The sequence below is a fragment of the Equus asinus genome, chromosome 9, assembly GCF_041296235.1.
Source record: "Equus asinus isolate D_3611 breed Donkey chromosome 9, EquAss-T2T_v2, whole genome shotgun sequence".
Taxonomy (NCBI): Eukaryota; Metazoa; Chordata; class Mammalia; order Perissodactyla; family Equidae; genus Equus; species Equus asinus.
Window position 1 is genome coordinate 89883634 of NC_091798.1, and position 24178 is coordinate 89907811.

Sequence of the window (24178 nt, forward strand, 5' to 3'; positions counted from 1 at the left end):
AACTTGGACTGTCCTCCTCTTCTTCCAGGGACCAGCTTTCTTTAGTGCCCACCAACTCTTACCATGGTACCCTCTCCCCAAACTCAACATGTTTTTTAATTTGTGGCCCAAGTAGTTTTTAAAAGGTAGGAATTCTTACCTTTTCCTCTTTGAGCCAGGATATCTCTCTTTGATCTGTGTTTTTCCATTTCATTTCTTTTCCCTTTATTCCTGCCCCGTTTCATCCTCAAAAGGATTAAAGCAACTTGATTTCCATGAAGGTTAGTATTAGCGAGTGGTTGTGTTTGTAACGTACTAGCCATAAGTGCCCTGGTACAGACTGTTTAGACATGAGCTATGTGGGTGGTTTGTTCTTACAGATGGCCGAATGAGTGACCAACTCGATTCTGCCTCCAGGGTTGTGGGTCTACAACTCTCTTCTTTAACCATTATTCTTCCTCCCATTTACTGGATGCTAACTGTGTGCCAGCCTCTGTGCCAAGCATCTTACCTGTATTTTCTGTTTTAATCTTCATATCGACCCTGTGAAGTAGGTAGTATTATCCACATTTTACAACTGGGGAAATTGAGGCATAGGGAGGTTAGTTACTTGCCTAATTTATTCTGCTGGAATGTGCCGTAACCTGGACCTGAACCTCCCATCAGTCTAGACCACAAGTGGTTCCTTCTAGAGTAGGATTGTCCCCTGGGGGCATTTGGCAGTACCTCAAGACATGTTTTTATTATCACAACTGGGAGAGTGCCACTGGCCTAGAGTGGGAAGAGGCTAGGGATGCTGCTTGACATCTTACTACAGCTCACAGGACCAGCCCCCATGACAGAGAACGGTCCGGCCCCACGTGAGACCCTGTTCCGGATACAGCAGAGCATTTATGGTTAACAGTTAGGGGTATCACCCAGGAGACGTTCTGAAACTTTAGTTATTTCAAGAAATATTCCTTGTTTGCATAGTTTTAAAAAATATTTTAAAATTACCCAATAGGGAGAAATATATATAACGGTTTACAAGGAGAAAACATTTCGTGAAATTCCTAACTTTTGAAGTGCGAAGCATTTCCCAGTTCTCACACCCGATTGTGATAGGCTTATTGGAACAGAGCACGGCATTCGGATAATTACGCCAGACATTTTCTCTTTGGTTCCCGCTCAGAGGTTTCGTACCCATAAATTCTCTGCTAGATGTCAGCAGGAAATTTTAAAATGATGAAATCTGGTGTCTTGGCTTTGTTTGCGTCCCATGAGTGGGTGCGATCGGATGGCCTCACAGACCGTGTGCCCAAAACCCCATTGGCCAGCCCGGGGGAGAGGGCCCCGGCCGTGGTCTGGGCGCAGGGGAGCCGGCTCGAGCGCCTGTGCAGCTGCGCTGCATGTGGTTGTGTGTGGAGCAGTCCCTGCGGCCTTAATCACAACCTTCTGTTTCTGTGCTCCAGTCATGTGCTCGGGCCCTCTGCTCCTCAGGCAAAGCCGAGCGTTCCCAGTTGGAGAAGTTTAAGGCCTTCCTGTTTGTCTGAACTCCTGGCAGGGAGAACGTAGACATCTGTGCGTTGTCCGGCCCGTTTCCTTCCCTGCAGCCCCCTCCCCAAGCCCCCAGCAGCGTCCACAGCCCTGTATTGTTCACATCTTCCTCATCTTGACCTTGTGCTAACTGCCTGTTTATTGAAATGACTCCTCAGATAAAGTACTCCTTGGGGCTTTTTTTCTTTTAATTAAATGCTTGGGGCCAGAAAATTGAGGATCTAGCTAAAATGCAGTGCACACAGTGTGCAGTGTGTCTCAGACCACACTGAGGCTGACTGCAGTTCCTGCTCAGCCATCTCCCTCCCTCTTTTGAGGATACAATGTCTGTTTCAAAGGAATGAACTACAGTGTGGGCCTCTGGCCTCTGCTGACCACAGCACCCCCTCCCAGCTCTCCACCCTGCCTTGCAGGACACGTGGCCTCCTCATTCTTCCCCCTTGGCCTGCTCCTCGGTCTCTGGTTGTTTTCTTGTCTCCCTGGTAAGTCCCTGGTCCTCCTGTCTTCAGACTCCACACCCTCACCTTGAGAGATCCCAACCATCCCTGGCTCTTACTCTGGGGTCCCAAATCCCCCGAGTGCCTGATGCACATCCACAGAGATCTCCAGTTCTTGACCCAGACTGGATTCATGATCTCACCCAACACATCTGTTCTCCAATATTCTCACTCCGGGGAATGGAAACATTCAAGCAGTTGCACAGAAATCTGGAGCCATCCTTGACTCCTCTTCCCAACGACCTCCATAGCAGGTTAGTCCCTGAGTTTTACTGGCCCTCCTAAACACCCGCTAACCCTGCCCTCCCACTGCTGTGGCTCCGGCTCTCACCCGTCCTCACCCGGATCACTGCAGGAGCTTCCGGACTGGCCTTCCTGGCCCTCTAGGTGTGTCCCCTTTCCTGCCCATCCCGCATCACTGGCAGCAATCCACCGGATCCGGGCTCAACCGCCCTGTTGAACAGACCTGGTGATCTCCAGCTCCCTGCAGAGCCTGTGTGCACCTCTGCATGCACCCGTGCAAGGTGCACATGCAGACACACTTACTCAGGACACGTTTATTCCTGCCTGTTACCTGCCTGACCCTTGCAGGTATCCTAGAGGTTAGGTGACTTCTAAAATGCAAGTCTGATTTTTGTCACTTTCTGCTAAAAATATTGTAGGGACCCCTCATCATAATGTGTAAGACAAAGTTCAAAGTCCCAAACATAACATATGCAGCCCCTCCCAGGATGACCCATCTTTCTTCTCTGGCCACATTCCTGCCTGGGGCCCCTTGCTTCATGGGACAGCACTGATCAGAGCAGGGTGCGAGCTCAGCACTGGCTCCCGGCTGCCTGCTCCGTCTTGCAGGCAGAACATTGCACACCCTCCTTACTCTTCTCATGGCACTGACAGCTCAATGCCGTGCCCTTCGGCTGACTTTGCTCTGTCGCCCTGCGAGCCCGTGACCCTTTGAGGATGGGGTCTCCCAGCACAGGCTCAGCACCAGCCACGTGAACAGACTTCACAAGTTACTGTTGATAGTACATGAATGTGATCTGTCTTCACTCTCAGAAATTGGATCAGTTCGCCACTTGGTTCCTGGATTTGGCCGTATGGTTTCTAAGGCCGCTACCAGCCAGGCTGCTGCAGCTTTTCTTTGTTTCTGATGAGGAGATTGGGGGACCCCCGTATCTAATTCAATTCAATGTCTTATGTAAGATGAACAGCTTGTGGTTTTCTCAGTCACATCCATTGACACTCCCTTTCTCCCTCTCCTGAGAGGGTCCCATGTGGTCAGGAGTTGAGAGAGAATTTAGCTGGAAGGGACAGATTGCAAAAAGGGTTGCAGATTCCTTTTTTGGATGACACTTTATATTCACAAACTCTTCCCCTAGCTTATTTGTTTATTTTTTCCTGAACCAGATATGATACATACTTATTCTATCAAGTGCAAGCTGCTGCTTTGAATGATACCGAGTTCCCCTCACACTGGTCTTAGGACTGGAGGATGACATTGCTCTGGAGCAGAAGTGGAAGAGGACAAAGCCGACGTGCCAGTGCCACCTGCCAGTCTCCTGACGTCAGCGGGCTTGATGTCAAGGGAGCATACTTGACTCTTAAAAATGGCCTAAACCCGCTATGTCCTAGCAGGTCCTTTCTTGATTGAATTTGGATCACAAAGCCAGACTCACTTAAAGGTCGTCCTAGTCCCTTGAAATCATTATAAAAAGTTCACAAATAATCCTGCAAGCTAACATGTGAATATGAATGGGTAAAAGGTGCTGTTGGAACATGAGGTTAATTTTCATTGTTCTATTTAAAATGCATCATACTGAATAGCTGGCGGATACCCCTGGGTTAAATATCAGTCACCCTTCCAGCCATCATTTCTACTTACACACACCAAAACCATGAGGGTTATCAGCCGCTTCTCTTTTTCTCAGAACATAAGTGGTGTCAGCACGACCCAGCCCTTTAGCCCTCTTTTAGGAAGTGTTTTATGCGACCATCCAGGCTTATCCAACAGAAGCAGAAAAACTCCTACCCTTTTTCCCCAACAGCAACTCTCCCATTTGAGTTCACTAACCATCGGTCTCCTTCCCAGTCGTTACATTCCTGATAAAACCTTATCATGGTTTCTCAAGATTCTCCCCGTTCCAGGACGGCCCCAGCCCGCCCCAGCGTACTGAGTCCTCAGGGGCCTCAGTCTTTGTTATATCTCTGTGGGTTCCAAGGTTATATCTCCTGATTCCAACGTTAATGGCAGTTCCTTGAGGGGGATAAGAGTTCCTGTGTCCCCTCCTCGCCTGTCCTCTCCACTCCCTCACCCACTGTGGTCTACATGCCCTGGACAGTCAGGCCTAGAACAAAGTGTTCGTTTCTAGATGCCACCTGCCTGGCTTTACCTCTTTACGACTTTACTGCTTAGTCCAGTAAAAGTTGGCTGTTGCTAACAATCATCAACAGCCTATGGATACGAAGTCTCCCGTTTGGGAAGCCAGCGATGTGAGACTCCTTCTTAAGTGCTTTAGTTTTAGCAGATATTTAGTGAGTGTTATTTTCAAAGAAGGGTGAGGTTTAACAAGATGAGAGCAGAGGAAAAAATCGAGAAATCGTATAATATTTCTGGGTCCTGGGAAGCATAAGAGCTATTTTTGCAGAATTGGTGCAGGTTCACCCCCCAGCTCAGAAATCCGTCGCTCCTGTCCTGTTCAGCATGTGGCCCTTGACTTCTCGGTGCGGGTGGGAGGTGTTGCCATGTGTGTGCACAATTCATTCATCAGCTTACCGCGCACCTCCACTTAGCCGACCTAGAAGGTCTGCGTGTTTACCCGTCTTCCCTCACGGGGGCCTAACACGCTTTAGCCCTTGATTTTATCAATGGCCACCGCCACCAAAGGGCAGTTTGGAACAAAGATCAGGAAGTCAGGAGCAGTGAAACTGGAGGTGTCTGTGAGTGTGGTTCTTGTTGTTGACGTAGCTTTCTTCTCACAGCCCGCCTGCCAATTTAGGGTGTGTGTGGTGGACCGCCAAATAATTTGTCTTACCAGAACCTCTCAGCCCTGGCCTTTGCTTTCTGTGATTAGCATTGTAATCAGATCAATTTTACTGAACCTAGCTAAAATATTGCCTTTGACAGCATTGGGACCCAAATTTAAAAAAAAAATTTTTTTTAATCCATCCATGTTCTCACTGATAATGCTGAGCAAAATTGAAAATCACTTTAAATTAATGTCAGCCCAGCAGCTTCATCACCAGGCTATGGGGTTGGAGTGGTGAATTTTTAAACATCATTTGAATCATTTGGTTGATCATAACAAAACAAGACATTTTATTAGATCGTTAATAAGAATACTTATCAGAAATAAGTGCCCCTGGATGGACGCAAATCAGCCTTCTGGGGCCGTTTATAACTGATGAGAGAACTGCACTGCTTGACTTCAATAATTCACCGAGGAACAGAGAAGAAACAGCAGCAAACAGTAATTTTATAGGACAGTTTCATACGGTTTATGTTTTGAAATAAAAGGGATGTGATTTTTGACTCCTGCCTGAGACTAACGCACTTCAAGAGGAGTTTCTCATGTCGCCGGCTTCGTGACTAGAGAAGTCATGCTAAGATGTGTTGTTAATCAGCTGGCACCCTTCTTCAAATGTATAAGAAACCAACATATAAATACTTTAAAATGATTAAAACTTTTTATTCTATCATATCCTCTGGCATCTGGCTATGAAATTCTTCTTGGTTCAGCACTTTACTTGTCTGGAACAGGAAGTAAAAGTGTCTGAGAAAGAAAGTATCTGTGACCACCGATTTCAGAACTGAGTAAGGGTTCTTTAATTGGTGGGTCCATCTCTAAGCTAGGGACAGAGGGGACCTATTTCTAGCTGGTAGCCCAGAGACCAGTGTGGGGACTGCTCTACTGTGTTTCCAAGAATGAGAGACACTCTGGAACTGGAAATGAAAGGTTAGAGTTGGGTCCCCCCACTCCAGGGGGGGAAAAAGTGATGAGAATAGGGAGGCAATCTAGCCCACGTCCTTTGACTGTGGCCCTTGGACAGCTCCCAGGGTAGTGCCCACAGGCATGTCCCTGCCCCAGTCCACTCAGTGCTGGATCAGATGGCACCTTCTCTTCTGCCACCTTTAAACCACTGCACTTGGCATTCCCATAACCTCCAGGGTCTCCCCCTCCCGTCCAGCCAGAGGCTTCCCTCTCCAGAGGAGTAGGGCTTGGAGAGCCCCCTGCTCGAGGAGAGCCCCTGGTCCGGAAGAAGGTGGTAAGAAGAGGTCATGTGCTTGAAATGACTTTTGGAGCTGGAAGTGACAGTGCTGATGAGCAAATCCAGCCCTTGTACTTTGTACCTGAGACAGTGAAGCCAGAATAGTTAAGAGAGCTGTGTGGTCACACGCCAGTTAGGCAAGAGTCTAGACCAGAGCCCATGTTTTCCTGGCTTCCTGTCTAGTGCTTTTTTCCCACCTATTACTTTGCCTTTGAACAAACCAGTCTACAGAGACTTACTGAAAGTAGAAGACGATTTTTTGTGGTTCTGTGGAGACAAACAGCCTTCCAAGAGCAGAAGAATAAATGTTGACCAATATGGTAATAATAGTAATGACTCTCATCACCCAATGAGTACTTACAATTATACCTTGCTTTACATGCACGGATTCTGTAATCCTTGTATCTAGCCTGTGAGGTAGATGCTTTGATCACCCGCACTTCAGAGAAGTTAAGTTCATGGTCCAAAGACACAGAGCTAGTTAATGGTAGAGCCCGAGTGATAGCATTGGAGTAGATCGAGCTCCATTTTGTATCCTTTCTGCTATGTGACTCCTTTTACATGAAGGCAGTTGGTATTAGAAGGTGAGGCAAATTAGCCATATGCCAGCTGGGCTTCAGAACAGGACGATCTAAATGGCAAAGGGAATGCCTGAGGTGTGACCTCAGAAGTGGCTGTGTTGATGCGGCTCAGGATGAGGAGGCTGGAAGAGTAGTCCATGTGCGTGGAACACTTACCAGCTGCCAAGTACTGTTCTAAGCTTGTTACTTGTTTTGACTTAGTTGACCCTCACCACAAGCCTATGCGGTAGGTTCTATTGGTACCCATTTTACAGACCCAGGAAGTGGTAGAACTGGGATTCAAATCCAGACACGGTGGCTCCAGACCGAATCATCGCCCATGCTGCCTTTCTGGATGAGCTCACTGGTCTGGAAGGGTGGAGCCGTGGCGTTGTACTAACTCGGAGAGGCTGACTGTTGAGCTTACCTTCATCCTGATCGTGGGCCTGTGAGACCCTCCCCAAAGCATTGTCCGGCCCACATTTTATGCTGGAATCCAGAATTATCAGCTACCCTCCTTGTGGGAGAGCTTGACACTTGGGATGCAGGGAAGAGAGCCTTCTCTGCCACACGTGGACGTCTTCTCCCGAGGCCTGTGGGGGTCAGGGCTGTGGACAGTGGTTAGCTGTGGAGAGGTCCCTTAGTTCTAACCACCTCAGAGAAGTAGGTGTCAGCATCCCGCGATGCTCCTTTTTATTGCGTAACGAAGCACCGTCCCAGTCTATTTCTTCCCTCTGTTGGTTCCCCCAGGCTGTCTTGCCTGGACGTTTCTCTTCCTGAGCCATGCGGGTCAGTGCGTCATCCCCTTCGCCCCTCTCGCCCCAGGGCCCCTGGAGTCTGCAGCTCCAGTCGTGGTGTAAACAGGTGCAGGCTTCCTCTTTGGCCATCGAGTTTAGCGGTCTTTGCAGGTGAGAAGCTGGGAGACGGGCTAAGGGGTCTCTTCGTACCACAGTGAACCTAAAGCTGTTTCTGCTCTCTGTCTTTCCAGCACTTTTGCTTTTGTTTCTAAGCAGGCTGGTCTTCTGACACATCCTCTCTTCTCTGAGACATCCAGCTGAACTTTCTCTCTGTTTACTATGCCTCACCATTGCTAGAAGCTATAACAATAAGTCCCTGTTCCCAGAAAGAGGGCAGTGGATCATAGGAGCAAGTACCAGGGGTCAGACTTCCAGAACGGGGGGTTTTCTCTGACCATCTTGAACTTTGAGTCCACACTGACTTCATCTGGGCTGCGTGAGGAAAGCGGTGGGGCCTCCTCCCCCCGCCTGGTACATTCCTGCCAGTTGAGTGTCGCAGGCCAGCCTGTTGCCTGAGTTGAAGGATTGTTCTGTATTTGCAAGAACCTGAAGCTGCCGGCAGCTGTCTGTTGGACTTGCTTTTCCTGGAAGAGTGTGCGTCCCTTTAGGAGCTGCACTTAAGCCCATCTGTTTTCAAAACGCAGTTTGAATCCTGAATATCTGGGGCACTCCTCTAGATGATAAATGAAGACGGCTTAAACCTGCCTACATTTTGAATTTGGCGTTCTCATTAGGGAAAGTTGAAAAATGCTGGGTGGCTTGACTCTGGCTGCGAAATCACTGAGATGGACAGTGTTTAATGAGCTGGGTGTGGGTGCAGTGTACAAATCCATCTTGCTGATTTTGTAGATGTTTTAAAAAATCTAACATTACAAATGTGTTGTGTGTGTGTGTTCCTGATCACAGTATTTCGTGGGTCTTAAATATATGAGAGAAATAAGGCCCTAGAGAGGGGAGATTTTTGATACATAAATAAAATTATAAAAGGCCATGTCTGTAACCTTTACACTTTGTTCTTTATCGATGTGTGTTCCATACGCAAAGCCTTAGCCTCGTTCAGGTCCGTCTCCGAGCTTGCTCGCCTTTGGGGAGTGTGTACTGTGGACACAGGACAGCCTGGTTCAGTCCTCAGGGGCTGCAGGCTGTATCTTTGGTTGTGAAAAGCCAGCATCGTCAATGTGAGCAAAGTAATAAAAAACAGTGAGTTTAAACACTTCAGTGATGTTAGAAATATGAACATAGTCTCCATAGACTTTGACCCGTTACTTTAAATCATTCAAAAACTTTTAAAAATTTCACTACTACATAGCAATATTGGTTAGAAGCAGAAGTGACCTCAGTGAGAATGCAGACAATTTAAAAGGAAAAAAGTATACAAAGTGGAGGAAGATTGGCATGGATGTTAGCTCAGGGACAATCTTCCTCACAAAAAAAAAGAAAAAGAAAAAAGTGAGCAATGACTAGCATTGTCTTGGTCCCTGGGTAAACCAAACTAAGCTCTCGGTGTTTGAGGGTATGGGTTGTGTTACATCATTAGACCCAGTTCACTGGTAGTTTCCTTCAGTGGGTAAGTAGAAACGCCTCAGCCGGGTCGCTGGTAGCTCTGTGATGTGCTGGGGTGTTGGTTTTAATGGGATCCTGAGTGAAGGTTGCTGCTCCTGTGAGCTGCTCCTGCCCGATGCCCTCCAGGACGTTCCTGGGTTGGAGTTTTGCTGGCAGGTGGGAGCCTCTTCTCCATGAGTCACGCACTAGCCTGTCCCCTTGGCTGCTCTGGGCGAGGTTTCAGCTGCGCCTCTGCTCACCCCAGGGCCCAGCGGGAACGCGAGCCACGCCCGCCGCCTTCTGTCAGAAGCGCTCAAGGGTCGGTCTTGCAGGGCCAGAGGGGGTGCAAGGAAAGAAAAATCTTTTGCCATTTTTTAACTACTTGTGACATTTCCAGATTAAGATTTTTGTCTAGACTAGTTATTGACTTTGTAAAATACTGTTTTTAAAAATAGTACTTCATTCAAAAGGAGGCAATGCCTAACTTAAAACCACGTCGTTTTTAAAGAGCGGGTGTTCTCATGAGCTCCTGATGAAAGCCTTCCTCATGGAATCACCAGTTTTCACCCCGATGCCACACTCTTCATCCTCCTGTCTGAAATGACCACGTTTCCAGAAGGATATCCTGATTCTCATGGTAGAGAGTACCTGTGGGTCTACCTGTGACTCCCTCCTTCCTCCTGGTTCCTCACGGGCTCAGCTGTTCACCCCCTCTGCTCTGATGGGTGCATCCTGGCCTGCCGTCACTGCCCAGCAGCTGGAGGCCCAGGGCTTGGTCGTCCCCCTGCCCTGCTCCATGGCCTCTCGGCCCTTCTGTTAGCTGAAACCCTCACTTCAGCCTCGTGGTCTCCATTCCTTGGAAAGCCCTGGCCTACCTCATGTTGGAGACAGGCCTCTGGGCAGCCCTCCACCTCCTGGACATGTCTCCTGAGCAAAGCTCAAGGTCTCTTCTTGTGCTAAGGCAGCAGGCTGCTTAGTTGCTATCTAACTGGCGGCCGCAGGAGGTGGCTGGAGCCCCCCGAGGGTAGAAGAAATAGAAGCAGAGAAAGGAAAGCCCAGGCAGCTCCAAGTGAGTCAAGACTCTGTGCTAAGAGACCTCAGAGAAGCGCCTAATGTGGGAAGTGATTCTTCAGGCTGTCGCTCTGAGTCACTTCTGATGTCCTCATTTACTCAAAAGGGAGTTTTTCTTCTTTCTTAGTACTTCCACTCATGAACCCTAAAAGAAATATATTAAGAGCTTATAGCTTTCATTGTGGCAGCTTACCTCCTTGAGTTTACAGTGGCTGCTTCTGAGATCGTTGTCAGGCTTTGATGTGTTTCACTAGATGACTTTTATTGTTGTTTAATTTCAACAAGTCCTTTGCCTTTGTCTTGTAAGGGACGGTGAAGTTGAATTTAAGCTGACACCAAAGAGAGACAGAAAGGGCAGGCGCTCTGATCCGCCAGGAGCAGCCCCTTGGAAGAGGGTGGGTGATGGCGTGACCCTAAAACCTCAGCACGGGCAGCAGCAGAGGTTTGGTTTGTCGCCCACACCGCGTGTCCATCGAGGGTTGGCTGGGCCTCTGCTTTGTGTTGTCAGGGACCAGGCTGGTGGAGGGGTCCCTGTCTGGGGTTTTTCTGAGGGCAGGACAGTGAAGCATCAGCTCATAAGCCCTTCTGCTCGGAAGTGGCATGTGTCTCCTGCTCACGCTGGATCGACTGAAGCGAAACATAATTCTCCTCCAAGGAGGGACAGAGAATATTTGTCATCCACAAGAGCATTCCCAGAAGCTTCCAGTCAGGAAGAGACTCTTGTTCTAGTCGATTCTTAGGTTTTCTGGGTTTGTGTGAGGACTCAGAAAGAACAGATGGCATAATCCTCTCCATTTATCATGTTTGGACTTTCTTAAGCTGTTGGAAGGGACCCTGGCCAGGGACATTGTGTCTCGTGAACAAGCAGTGGTTCTTTCTGCCTCTGTACAGAAGGGCCTAGAGAGCTACAGTTGCTGTCAGAATGAGCGGCGGGGCTCCCCAGTGCGGGAGTGGCTGCCCAGCTGTCCACTGAGATGAACGAGCCAGAAACCCGTCCTCTAAGGGTTATTTATTCTCAGAGTTGAGTCACTGAACAGAGGGCATTTGAGCCTCCTCTCTATGACACCAGGGAGTTCACGCAAAAGGAGGTTTTGTGTCTTGACTTTTCTGTATAGGTTCCTGTAAGTTCTTTATTTTCCTCTCTTTGTTACTTTTCTCCATTAAAATTCTCTACTTTCTTATTGATCCTGGAAAGACTAATGAGGCTCATTTTAAGACGCCTGTTTTGCCTGATAGCACAGAATTCATTATGAAGGTGAAAAACAACTTTTGTTTAAAACTATATAAAATAGTGACATTAAAAGGCAACTCTTGAAGTTCAAGTTCTTATTCCATTTAAACAAACCAAAATATCTTTTGACCCCACGGTATGTAGGGCATAGGCACATTGCTCCCGGCTTATAGCGTCTGAGCTCCATCACACTTTGGCATCTACCACGGAAGGTGGTTCTTCAGTCCCTCCTGTCTGACAGAAACAGAAAGACATGTAAAGAAAGATTTGCCTCCTAAAGATTTTTAGATGATGACATTTGTAGAAGGAAAAAGAGTTCCAAAATGCATAAGTGGGCTTGAGAAATCTTAAAGAATGGGTCATTGAGAAAATAGGAGCAGACACGGGGACCTGCTCTCTGACTGCTGCTGTCTCAGGATGGAAGTGTAAAATGGCCCCTCTAGAAATGGGTGCTCAGAAAGCAGATTGATTAGATACAGGAGGAGTGAGCATCCAGAAAGAAATGTATGACTGGCCAGGACCAGTGAATTGAAGAGCAAACTTGACAGTGAGCAGGAGCTCAGTGGGTGTTCCAGGCCCAGAAAGAAGAGGCTTGTTCAGGTGGTTTGAAAAGGGGGCCCTTGCTGTCCTGAAGGGACCGCCAGGCAGCTGAAACCGCGACATGTTCAGTGGGAAAGAGAAGCATCTGGGAGAAGGGCAACAAGCCGGGGTCAGGCAATACCGAATGCCTGAAATTACTTAGGTCTGCTCGGTAAGTTCCTTGAGATTCCCTCACATTTGGAGTGGCCAAGGCCACCTGAGCATGTACTGAGTGGCCAGCCCAACTCTGGAGGAGGGGAATTTGAGAGAAATAAATGCCATGTGGCGACACTCACAGTTTCCTGAGGCAAACGCCAAGACCCTCAGGTGGAGGTAAAGAAGGATAACAGCAGATGAACCCCCAGCCTTAATGACTGGGGAGCCCCATTTTTCCATTTGTAGGACAGAGATGACTGAAAAAAGCTGACTTTAGTACGTGATCCAGAGAAACTTCCAGGACCCCGGGAGAGGTAGGCTCAGGGGTCCGTCCGCTCTGCCAAGGTGGATTCCACATCCTGTCAGCCTGCCATCTTGGATCTTAAAAAAAATTCAGAAAAATAACTAAAACTGAACTTAATTTAGTAAATATTACTCATTAGAATAGACCTTTTTAAAATGTAAAGCTTTTAGACATCTGTTTTAAGTTGCACCTCCAAATGTAAAAACTGCCCTCCGTGGGAAGTCTCCACAGCAGGGTTGTCACCCTCAGCACTGCTGACATTGCTCTGTCGCGGGCTGGCCTGTGCACTGGCGGTGGTTAGCAGCATCCTTGGCCTCGACCCACTAGATACCAGCGGCATACCCCACCCCCTCAAGTTGTGACAACCAAAAGTGTCTCCAGACATTGCCAGATGTCCCCAGAGAGAAGGAAGGGGCAGAACCGCCCTGGTTGAGAACTGCAGCATGAGAATTTTCCCGGAGGAGTCAGAGACAGGATGGAGGAGAGGCTTACCACCGAGATCCTGGAGAGGGTGCTGGAGATGGGATGCAGGAGGGGGCTTACCACCCAGATCCAGGAGAGGGCGCGGGAGATGGGATGGAGGAGGGGGCTTACCACCGAGATCCAGGAGAGGGCGCTGGAGATGGGATGCAGGAGAGGATGTTGGCAATAAGTAAGAAGCGTTGAGCATGTTGAGGCCATAAATTAGTGCGCTTGGATCCTCTCCTTAAATACAGTCAAGCCGGCTGCATTTCCGTAATCAGTGCATTTTAGCAGGTGGCCAAGGCAAGTGAGAATTTGCACCACCTCCTTTGGTAGCTGATTAAAAAAAAAAAAGTCCTGCAAGGCGCTGAGCTTGTTGTCCCAACACTGTCCCTTAATTCTCAAGCTGCTTTTGTGCTCTGAAGAGAAGGCCCTGAAAGCATGGGCGACCCTTCATGCCGCGCGAGGATTGTTGGACATCACGGGAGCTGGGGCAACAGCTGGTTTCCCTGCGGAATCACTCATCCTGGACTTGCGTGGCTTCGGGAGCTGGGCCGAGGACAGGTGGTCTGACTCTGCCTGGACGAGCTGGGCCACGTTCCTCCTCCATCTCCCCTTCCCACCCCGACCCCCAGCACCAAGGAACTGCTCGGCGCAGGTCGACCTTAGCAGTAGGAGTCCTCCTCCCAGCTGCCTCCTAGGCTGCACCGTGTAAAGACTCTCCTGGGAGCTTGTGAAAAGTGCAGTTTCTGGCAATACTTCCAGAAAGTTTGACTCAGTGTGTGGGGACCAGGAACTTACGCTTTTTTAAACAGGTGGCTGACATCCCCCTCAGGAGATAAGGGTGGTCCAGGGACCACACTTTAAGAAGCAGCACTCCAGAGGCTCTTTCCAACTTTCGGAAGGCAGAAGCACACAAATTCCACCTACCTCATCCTCTTATCCTTCCAGAAGATGCTGGGATGGGGACCACATTGCCGAACCTTTGTGTGGCTATGTATACATGCGAGAGGTGGTGACAATGAATGTGACATCAGCCAAGAAACTGCCAGTGACGTGGGAGCAAATTACAGCCTGCTCGGAAGGGCGTTGATTATTTGGGCCACATGGGTCAGTGTAGTAAATTTATTATTAATAATAGGAGTTAATATTTTTGAGTACTTACTGAACCACAAGTACTGGGTTAAGCTAATCATGTAATGGTGATTAATAACAGCTAATGTATGTTGCGCACAGTGGATGAGAAGCTATGCTGATTATGGTACAGACGCCGTCCCCTTTAATCCTCGTGGCAGCCTTGTGCGGAAGATGCTGTTCTGCTTCTGCAGATGAGGAAACGGGCTTGCAGAGGTTGAATACAAATGGCCTGTCCAAGGAGACACAACTGTTGAGTGGCAGAGCTGAGATTTGACCCCATTTGGTCCCAGGTGTGTTTACAAAGCTCCCAAGATGCTGCCATCCCAGCTTGCACCGTTCGGTGCCCTTTTACCAGCATGGGAACGCCCAGTGCCTGATGCCCTTCCAACCTGGCTGAGGGGTGAGGGTAGCGGGCAGAGGGCAAGGCCCGAGAGAAGCATCGGGGAGCCCAGGTTTGTCCTTTTTGAAAGGGGGCCCCTGAAGTTAGAGGAAGGACAGCCCTTCCTTCTCGTTACCCCAAAGCTCTCCTCATCGCCATCACCGCTCTCCTGGTTCGAGGAAACCCTCCCTGGAGAGCTGCACCTCCTTAGAGCCGTGTCTCCCTCCCCGGTCTGCAGGTCTTCCTGGGTTCTCGTAAGTTATATATAAAATGGGGTCTCGTGTCAAAGAAATGCAGCAGACATTTCTTAGAAGTAAAACTCCTTTGGTAAAGGATTTCTTTAGCTTCCAGATGGCATCTCTCAGAACAGGGCTTCCTAACTGTGGCATCAGAACCCAGCCAAAGAGCCCTCAAAAAATAGTCCTGCCCAGACCAGCCTGCCACCCACTTCCTCACCAAAGTCCAGGTTCTTTAGACCCGAGAGGAGCCTGGTCCTATTCTGTCTGCCTGTCTCTCTGTCTGTCTATACGCACAGCATCACCAATAATGTTTAAACCGAGTCTAAACCAGCCTTTAGATTTAACCGCCAGTTTCTTTAACACAGAGCATAGAGAACAAGTGCCAATGTCATTCGGGGGAAATAGACAAATCCAGTTTCGTGTTCTGGCTGTTCTGTAAGACAACTGGTCTGGGATCTTCAAAAAGTCCATGTCAAGGGAAAAACTGCGAGCAGGGCAGGATAGGTTGGGGGAGAGGGACTATTTTTGACTAAAAGAAACTAAAGACACATAACCAAAATGCAATGCATGAACCTTGATTGAGTCATGCTTTTAAGAAGATGGCTGTAAAAAATGGGGCAGAGTGGGGAAATTTGAGTGTGAACTAGGCGTTGAGTATAAGGGAATGATTGTCAGTTTTCTAGGGTGTGTTAATTTTATTGTGGTTATGTAGGAAAATGTCCTTATTTTTAGGAATTGTATCCTGAAGTATTTAGGGGCAAAGTGTCAAGACATCTGCAACTCATTTTCAAAGAGCCCAGAAAAAAAATGTGCGTATATGAGTGTTCACATGAGTGTGTATACCATAGATCGACGGAGCAGAGAGGGCAAAATTTAACAAATGGTCAATCTGGGTGTTCATTGTCTGTGCTTCTCAACTTGTGTCCATGTTTGCAAATTTTCACAATAAAGTTGAAAATGAGAAGCAAGGTGAGGACGTGAGGAAGTGTTGCCTCTGCCGTGGCCGCCTCCGTGGGCGTTTCTGCCATGTCCTGGTGGAGACGCGAGCTGTCTGCAGCTGCGTTCCATCGGGGTCCTTGGGTTTGCCTCCACCTCTCTGGACAGTGTGAACTCTGCTCCCGGTTTCTGTTCCCGTAATCTCCTAGTCAGCTGGCCCTTGGTGGTTCTGCTTCACATGCACTTTCTTCCTTTTTACCGACAGCAGGAAGCTGCCAAACATAGGACCCTGTGAGGGAAGTTACAAACCCGGTTCAGCCCCGCTCAGCACCATCACCCTCCTTTTAGATATTAGGGCTTTGTGGAGAAGGTATATGTGACCGACTCCCACAGACCAACCATTTCTCAGTGCCTGCTTGCTCTGGATTCTGACGATGGTATTACTGTTGGTTTCTGCAGGATTCTCTTTTGTTTAGTTTTTTTCTTATTACTTGCTAAGAGGCTTTCCTCTGCAAACCTCAGTGACTATCATAGCATATTTTCTGAAAGTCAGAGGGCTGTCCACATTATCCACAACTTTCAGGGTTGTGATAGTAAAGTAAGGAGTCCTGGAGGGGAGATGCATCTGGTGGCCCGGGGAGAGCAGACTTTCACGTGGAATGCCAGCTTCATTAGGTGATCTTCGGAGGAGCAGGCGTCACGGTGGATGGCAGCGGAGGCCGTGCTGAGGAGCTCCCTGCCCGGATCCCTGTGGCCAAGAAGATCTGTAATGGGGAAGTGGAGGTTGTCTCAGCAGGTGCCTGCCTTTCCCTGCACATGTGACATGGCCACACTGGGACACCGTACAGAGCACAGACCACCACACAAGCCCCTTCTTGCTGTGTCTCTTGACTTTCCCTTGTCCCGCCAATTTGAGGACTTGTCTTGGATATCATGGCTGTTCCTTTTACAGTGGCAATTAGCAACCTTACTGGAGAGCATCTTATCTCCCTGTGCCAGACAGAGAAGGATTTGAAGGCCTCACTCTAGCCGCCCTGGCGTGGATGTGAGAATTTGGTGCAGTAGATGGGGGCTTGTTTTAGCACAGATGGACAGGCCACTGTGATTTCTGAACTTAGGCACATGGGTCCCTACATAATCCTGCCTTCAGTTTGGTGTAGACCATTTTGCTGAGGCTGAATATGCCATTCCCCTCAACTGAAGTTTCACATCCTTTTGCTTCAGAAGGTGCAACCTAATTGCACTCCTGACCCTGAGCAGAGCTTGCTGACTGGGGAAGTGGACACCTGGCATGTTCACTAAGATCCAAGGCACCTGTGAGGTTGCAGCAGATCCTGAGTCCTGCAAGGGGACAAACATGCAGAGCTTTTATATTTGCATTGAAAACGTGCCATTCAACAGAAGAGGGGCAAGGAGCGAGGTCGGCTGGGCCTGTCAGTAGACTGGCTTTCTAATCAACTTGGAAGACTGTGCAGAAGCCTCATTTTCTCCTGGTGGGCCAGGCTCTCAGCTGTGGGGTCAGAGTGGGTGTGAGCCCGTGGGCGGCCTCCTGGGCGACTTCAGCTTGTTCCTTGTTCTCACTCAGAACGGTTGGTTTCATTACAGTCAGTCTCCTCGAGAGCTCTTTGGGATTGGTAAGTTTTTCCTCAAAAGGCATTTCTATTTGGTAATATTTGGGGGGCGGGGTTGGGGATAAGTGAGTGGAGTAGGTTATACTTCTGGCCTGAGGCTAATTTATTTTCCACAGTTGAGTCTGGCAGCTGGGTTAGCAGCTGTGTGGCGGGGGGGGGGACGGGGGGGGACAGGAAGGAGGACCGGGACCCTGCCCTGGAAGCCCACTAGGGAAGCTTAGACGCGAGTGACCTCATCCATCTCTCAAGAGCCTGTGCTTCGTCTTTTTCTGCGGGTGATGGCCAAGTTCTGTTACCCCCTGAGCACCTCCATCGTTCCGTTGTCCGACCAGTGTCCTCCGCGCTGGGGGAAAGCTTCTGAGAGGAAGCAGTTGATGCTGACTGAGCGCTGACTGTGCCAGGCGCTGGGCCAGGTTCTTTCACAGGCTCTTGCTTATTCCTCCGAACAACATTGGGAGGCAGGGTCCCCTTACTGCCCCATGTGGCACATGAGGAAGCTGAAGGCTGAGGAAGCCCAGGCTCTGAGGAGTTAGATACCGTGTGGCCAGTCCCGGTGGTGGAGCCGGATTTGGAACCCAGACCTGATGGACTGCGAGACTCTTAAGGAGGAACACAGCCCCTCACCCTGCCCCGCACACAGCCAAATTAAACACACATAGAGACAATTATTAAGTGCCTGTGTTCCTAGTTTTGCTCTAGCTGATTTCCCCCAACAGCATCTTGTATAGCTCAAGTGACGTGAGGATTTTTAAATGCATGGTGTTTTCTGAAATAAGTGATCACCTCCCACTAGGCAGTCAGCCCGTGTGGTGTGGGAGCTCTGACACTGGGCTTCCTTCTTTCCCTCCCTCTCTTCCTCTTCGATTACTCCCTGCCCCACCCCGCTGCCAGCATGCCAGGGGGCTCTTGGTGGTTCTTCTGGACATGAGGTGACCTTGGTTAATAAGATCTAATCATTCAGAACAGAGCCATGCACCCAGATGTCTGATGTGAGCTGCGCGCGATGCTCCCCGACCTTGGGGGGTCTGCCCAGAGCACGGGGCCCCTGTCTCAGGGCTCAGGCCCCTCTGAAGGAGGTTTGAGCCCTTAGAGCAAAGCCCTCTGGTAATGAAGCCATTTGTCCTTGGGAACAGAATGAGTCCTTGTGCGATCAGAAACAATGGGCATGTTGAGTTCCGGACCTGGGGTCCGGCAGAGGCACATGTGATGAATTGGGACAGTTCAAGGGGGACATTCTCCATAGGCAAGGTTTTGTTGTCAACAAGTCCACTGTGTAACATACTTAGTCAACGGTCATTAATGCCTGTTTTGAATAATTTCCCCCAGTGAGTAAGTCATGAACTCTCCTTGTTTTTTTTTCTTCTTCCTTGAGTTTGAATTAGTATATTTTGTCTAAAAAAATCACCTTGTGAGAAATGGACGAAAAATGTTTGGCTAGCTGTGTTTTGTTATTTTTTATGGCATTGTTTCCTTTTATATTTTCATTTACCTATGAAGCAAATACTCATTCTTACGTCTCTGCTAGTAATTTGATTCCCAGGCAATAAAGTTGGGTATTGCTACTTTCTACTGTTAAGCAAAACCTTTTGGGGCAAGTTTTCAAGACTTAGCTCATCTAGAACCACATCAGGAGGCAGGCCTGTGAACTCAGCCAGTCCGGCGGCAGGGTCCCTGCCTGTCACATCGCGCTGTCTGGACCCCTGTGCTGGTGGACTTTTTCTATAAAATTGGATGGCGCGGAGGCCCCTGTCCACGTCCCGAGACTGCTCCGGCTGAGGCAGGAGCACCCGGGGCGGGGGCAGGACCTGCCTGGCCTCTCTCCTGGGTCGCACCGCCTAGAGATGAGGGTGACAGCCCCAGGCGGATCCGAGAGTCCACGCAGGGAGAACTTGAAACAAAGAGAACCGGCCGGGCGCCGGGGTCTGCTCCCCCGAGCTTTTGTGGGGACGGAGGGACCGGCCGGGAGGGGGGGCGGGGGGCGACAGGAGGCGGCGGGGAGGGTGGCGGGGCAGCCCCGGCTGTCGCCCGCCCGTGGGGGGCGGGGGGAGGGCCCCGGCGGTGCCGGCGCGGGGGCGGGGCCTGCACTCACCGCCCTCCTCTTCTCCCCGTAGGTGAGGCTGGCGCCCGGGACGGACATGGCAGCATGACAGCCCGCGACGGCCGGGTGAAGGGAGCCCGCGGCTGCGGGAGGGAACGCGCGGGGCAGCCACGTTCCTCCGAGGCCGCCTGAGCCGCCATCCCCATCGGCTTGCTGTGATTATTAACCCCGTGGACGCCTGACTCTTTCTCCGTCTTGAGCATCAATATGTGTCATGTCATTGTCACCTGTCGCTCGATGCTCTGGACCCTCCTGAGTATTGTGGTGGCCTTCGCGGAGCTCATTGCCTTCATGAGCGCCGACTGGCTGATTGGAAAAGCCAAGACTCCGGGCAGCGCTGAGCCGGCCGAGCAGGGCTCCCCGGGGCCCCACCACCCGACCCTGGGCATCTACGCGCGCTGCATCCGCAACCCCGGGGTGCAGCATGTCCCGCGGGAGACGCTGTGCGGGCCCTACGCCGAGAGCTTCGGCGAGATTGCCAGCGGCTTCTGGCAGGCCACCGCTATCTTCTTGGCCACGGGCATCTTCATCCTCTGCATGGTGGCCTTGGTGTCCGTCTTCACTATGTGTGTGCAGAGCATCATGAAGAAAAGTATTTTCAACGTCTGCGGGCTGTTGCAAGGAATTGCAGGTGAGTGTTGGGGAGAGGGATGGGCTCCCTGCGCGTGCCGGTGCTCAGCCACTGACCCATCTACTGCCCGCTTTGAAGAAAACGGGCTTCTGCGCGGCCAGGTTTCCTTTGCAGCTGCACTGTGCCAGGAAGCAAGAGTGAGCGGCCCTGTCACCCCCTCTGCCCTAAAGGAAGAAGTGTCTGTGCTTCTGTCTCGCGTGTTCCTCTTCATTGCTTATTTCCTCCGGTTCTGAGTTTTGTTTGAGTAACTCTTCGTCCTTTTTGCTTTTCTCATTAAATTAAAAGCCTGCTTTCCGGGGCAGCGCATCCCACTGAGGAGTTAGGTGAGAGGGGCCCCTGCAGCGAGCTCTCTGCGCAGCAGGAATGTGAGTAGGGTGATCTTTCAGAGGGAGCGAGCCTGGCCCACCACCCCTCTCAGCCCCAGCCCCAGGCAGGGCGATCACGGCTTTGGGAGGGGAAGAGGCGGGCCCAGAAGGAATCAGGATCAGCTGCTCTGTGTTTAATACTGTTCTGGTGTAAATTGTCTGTCTCCTGGAGCCTGACAGGATGTTCTGTGCAGTCTGATCAGAAAACGCAAACTAACTCTTCCGCTTTCTGGGAATTTCTCACTAATGAGCTTGTTAGAAATCGGTGGGAAGAAAAGTGTGAGCCCTTTACTCACACTTTTATGAGTGTGATGCCAGAGGAAGGGCCGTGGGCTGCAAGGAAACTGCCCCTTCCACAGACTTTCCCACATGGGTCTGAAAGGTGGGTCCTGAACCAGGAGTGTGTCAGTCTGTCCAGGCTCGAGAGACTTGTTCTGGGCGGGAGAAATACACACACACACACACACACACACACACACACGGCAGCTTGAAAATATCCTCAAGGAAGTAGAGGAATAGACTCTTCCTTTGATATTCAGGAAAAAAATGGACTTTTTAAGCAATCGTAACAAAGGTATTTTTTGATCTGAACTCCAACAGGAGAAACAGGAACCCACTTACAACCCTAACACAGGGCACAGGTGACAGCCCTCAGCAAACCCTAAAGCCGTGTGTGTGGGACTCAACAGTGGAGATAAGCACTGAGTGGAGGAAAGCATCTGGACACTTTACAGGTGTCGAGGCCTGTGAAGAAACAGACCCGAAATGATGAACTCTAGTCTGCCTTATTGCAAACTCTCCAGCTCAGCAGAGCTAGGTTCCAAAAAAACAACAGATGTTTTTTCAAATAACCGATAAGATCATGTTTTCTGTTCCTCAAATCTTAGGGAGGCCCCCATGGGGGCAGGGGGGTCGGGAATGGGCCCAGGGAAATGACAGAGGACCCGCCCCACAGTCCTGATCTCTGTGCATGGGGGAGCCTCATCTCTCTACCTGCCAGGATCAGCCAGACCGTGAATGGCCAGGCTCTCACAGCCACTCAGGAAATTTGGGAGGCCAGGATCTGATTTTCTGCATTGCTACTAACTAGCAGTTCCACCGGAGATGAATGTGTCACCTCTCGGCACCTTGGCATTCCTCTTCTGAAAAATAGGGAGATTGGAAAACATGACCTTACGTTAGATTTTATCTTCGATTTTTGATTCTGGGAAGCTCGTTGTCCCCTTTTTGATTCGCTTCTGAAATCTGAAATTTCTCCTCCTCAGCTGGGCATTTCACCGCCCAGAAATGTTACAGGAGATGAGTCTTAGGACCAGTCTGTCTTTATCTCATCAGAGATATGCCCTACTTTATTCTCTTCACACACAGTGCCTCAGAGTGTGTGCATATACACTGTGTCTATCTTAAAACTCTTGCTGAGAAAGTGTTACCAGGGGCTTTTGAAAAGTCAAACACATAGATGAAGGGAAGCCAGCCACACAATTTATTAATCCCTTGAAGGGCCCTGGTTGAACTGAGAGACTGATTCCGGTTTCATTTCCTCGTACTGTGCTGTATTTGCTCATCCTCGATGATGTCGTGCCTTTATTATGAACTTTTTCAATAGGCTGGTGTGCAGGCGAGACTCCTGGTTTGTGATCCCTAGGAAAGGTTTTCACCTAGAGAAACTCAGTGCCTTCTAGCAAATCACTGGCCATTTACAGTAAGGGGCGGGACATCATGGGCCATAATGCCACAACCTGTCTTTTACAGTCATTCAGAAGCAATTTGTAGATATCCTGCAGTCTTAAAGACTGTTTACGTGCAGTTTTTAATAAGGTGTTAGTCCAGTGAATTCAGTCTCTAAGAATGCAGATAATCCAACAAATCTTTAGTGCCCTCGTTCGCTATTTCACATAAATGGCAAGAGTGTTCATTTTGGCACAAAGGTTAGTACATATCTTAAGTATTATTCATACACACCAGTGGACTCGCTGACTTTTCTCTCCCTCTCTGTCTGCATCAGGCCTCCGGGGAGAAGGGCTGAGGACGAGGGTAGCAATAGCATAAACCAGGTGCTAGTCTGTTGGTCACCAGACTCTCCCAAAGGTTTTGCACATGTACAGCATCTCAAAGAGTCTGAAATTACTCAAAATTTTAAATTGGCAGGAGGTGGAGATTCCTTCATAGTCAGACCGCCTCTCTAGGGGCCACTGACCTGGACTAAGCCCTGAAATGCAGGACAGAAGGGGCTTCCTCTCTCCTTCCAGCCCAGCAGCACCCCTCTGAGAAGCAGTCACGGGAAAGGTGGATTCAGCGCCAGTCAGCCGACTCCCCCTTTTTGGGGGTGGGGGCCCCATCTCTAACTAAGGGATGCTCCATGGCTCTTTCTCCCCAAATGGGGGTCTCCACCAGGCAGCTCGAGCCACATGAACGGCAGCCATGGTCCTTGAATCTGAGGCAGTGTCTGAGTCAGCTGCCTTGCTCTCTGTCCTCGCAGCCGATCCGTAACAGCGTCTGGGCAGCCCCAGCCTCGGCCAAGGGCTTGTTGCAGCTGTGAGCATCAGTCTTTCCGCTCAGCCCTGGATCTATTCGATACTGCAGCAACTGGTGGGAGAGGAGGCTGTTGCCAGAGCAACACAAAGCTTCTTAGAAATACACTCAGATTGTGTTTATTCTTACAGCTTTCATTTTGGCAAAAAATGACATTTTTGTAAAATGTAACTGGATGAAAAAGTTACAAAATATTGTAAGCATATTTCTCTACCACATCTAATTTTAAAGAATAACTAGGCCACAGGCTTGAAGAGCCTTCATTGTCTATAAAAAGTATAACAAATCATCAAAATCTTGATATTTTGATTTTAGAATTAGTTGTGAAAGGATCTGCTATCTCAGTGGAAATCTCAAAATCTGGCTTACTTAAAAAATAATGAAATCTCACCGCTGACTATTGAGTTAACCCAGGGAGCAAGATTTGCCTTTGAGGCCTTGCCTGATGGTGGGCACCCAGCTGACACTTCCTAAATACTGGTGCGCAGACGCCCCTGCTGTTCCACTCTCAACAGTTAGAGTCGAGCCTCTCCTGCCTGGATCGTCCAGACCTCACCTGAGGGTGCAATGTCGCCTGATTGGGGTCACATCTCTAAGCCTGTCTTCTCACTTGTGAAATGGGTGTAACAGTAGCGCATACTCAGAGTTGTTTTGTGACTTCGATAGCAGATGAGATTAAGCACAGAGCTTGGCACACAAATAGTAAGTGGTATCTATATGATTATTAAAGTATGTCTGCTTTCTTGGCAGGTTTTAATATACGTTTCGTTTCTTAGAATTGTTGCATTCTACGGAGGAGAAGTGTCTTTTATAGTCTTTAGAATTGCCCTTGTTCTGTTGAAGTCAAACATGACCACATTGTGTGGGCCGTGCCCTGGCTCCTTCATAGCCTCGTGCGTTGGAGCTGAAGAGTGTAGGGCAGTCCTGGGCTTTGCCGACCTTTGGTGTCCTCTGGCCTTTTTTTAGAAAGGGAAGGTAGCAGTCGAATTGCCTGGAAAGCAAAGAACTTCTCCCTCTCCCTCCTCTTCCCAGCTCGTTTCTGGAGGCAGCGTCTAGTAGTGGAGTCCTGGTGGCAGGTGGCTTCTCAGCTCCCCGTCGCAGAATAAATCACAGGCTGCTCCGTCTTCACTAGGTGAGGACTTGTGCAGTACTTGGCAGAGCCACAAACGCACATCAGTTCATGGCCTTCTGGGATTCATTACAAAAGCTGGGGAATCGGCCAGCAGGGCCGTTTTCACCAGCTGTCTTCC

At 49.6% G+C, this 24178-nt stretch overlaps 1 protein-coding gene across 45 annotated transcripts in view; it reads left to right on the plus strand.

Annotated features, from left to right (window-relative positions):
- LHFPL2 (LHFPL tetraspan subfamily member 2) overlaps positions 1-24178 on the plus strand; it is a 158057-nt gene that overhangs the window by 113447 nt on the left and 20432 nt on the right. For 33 of the 45 annotated variants that reach the window (XR_011506003.1, XR_011506007.1, XR_011506022.1 and 30 more), the window contains one exon: positions 19414-19610. Coding sequence is in view for 9 of the 45 variants with exons in the window: in XM_044777939.2 (XP_044633874.1) it covers positions 19608-20031 (424 nt within the window). In the remaining 36 variants the exon portion in view is untranslated. Of the gene's footprint in view, positions 1-3419; positions 7747-16959; positions 17306-18897; positions 19223-19413; positions 20032-24178 lie in introns of those variants that run through there. The other 12 variants (XM_044777939.2, XM_044777940.2, XM_070517891.1 and 9 more) reach the window with 5 other exon arrangements.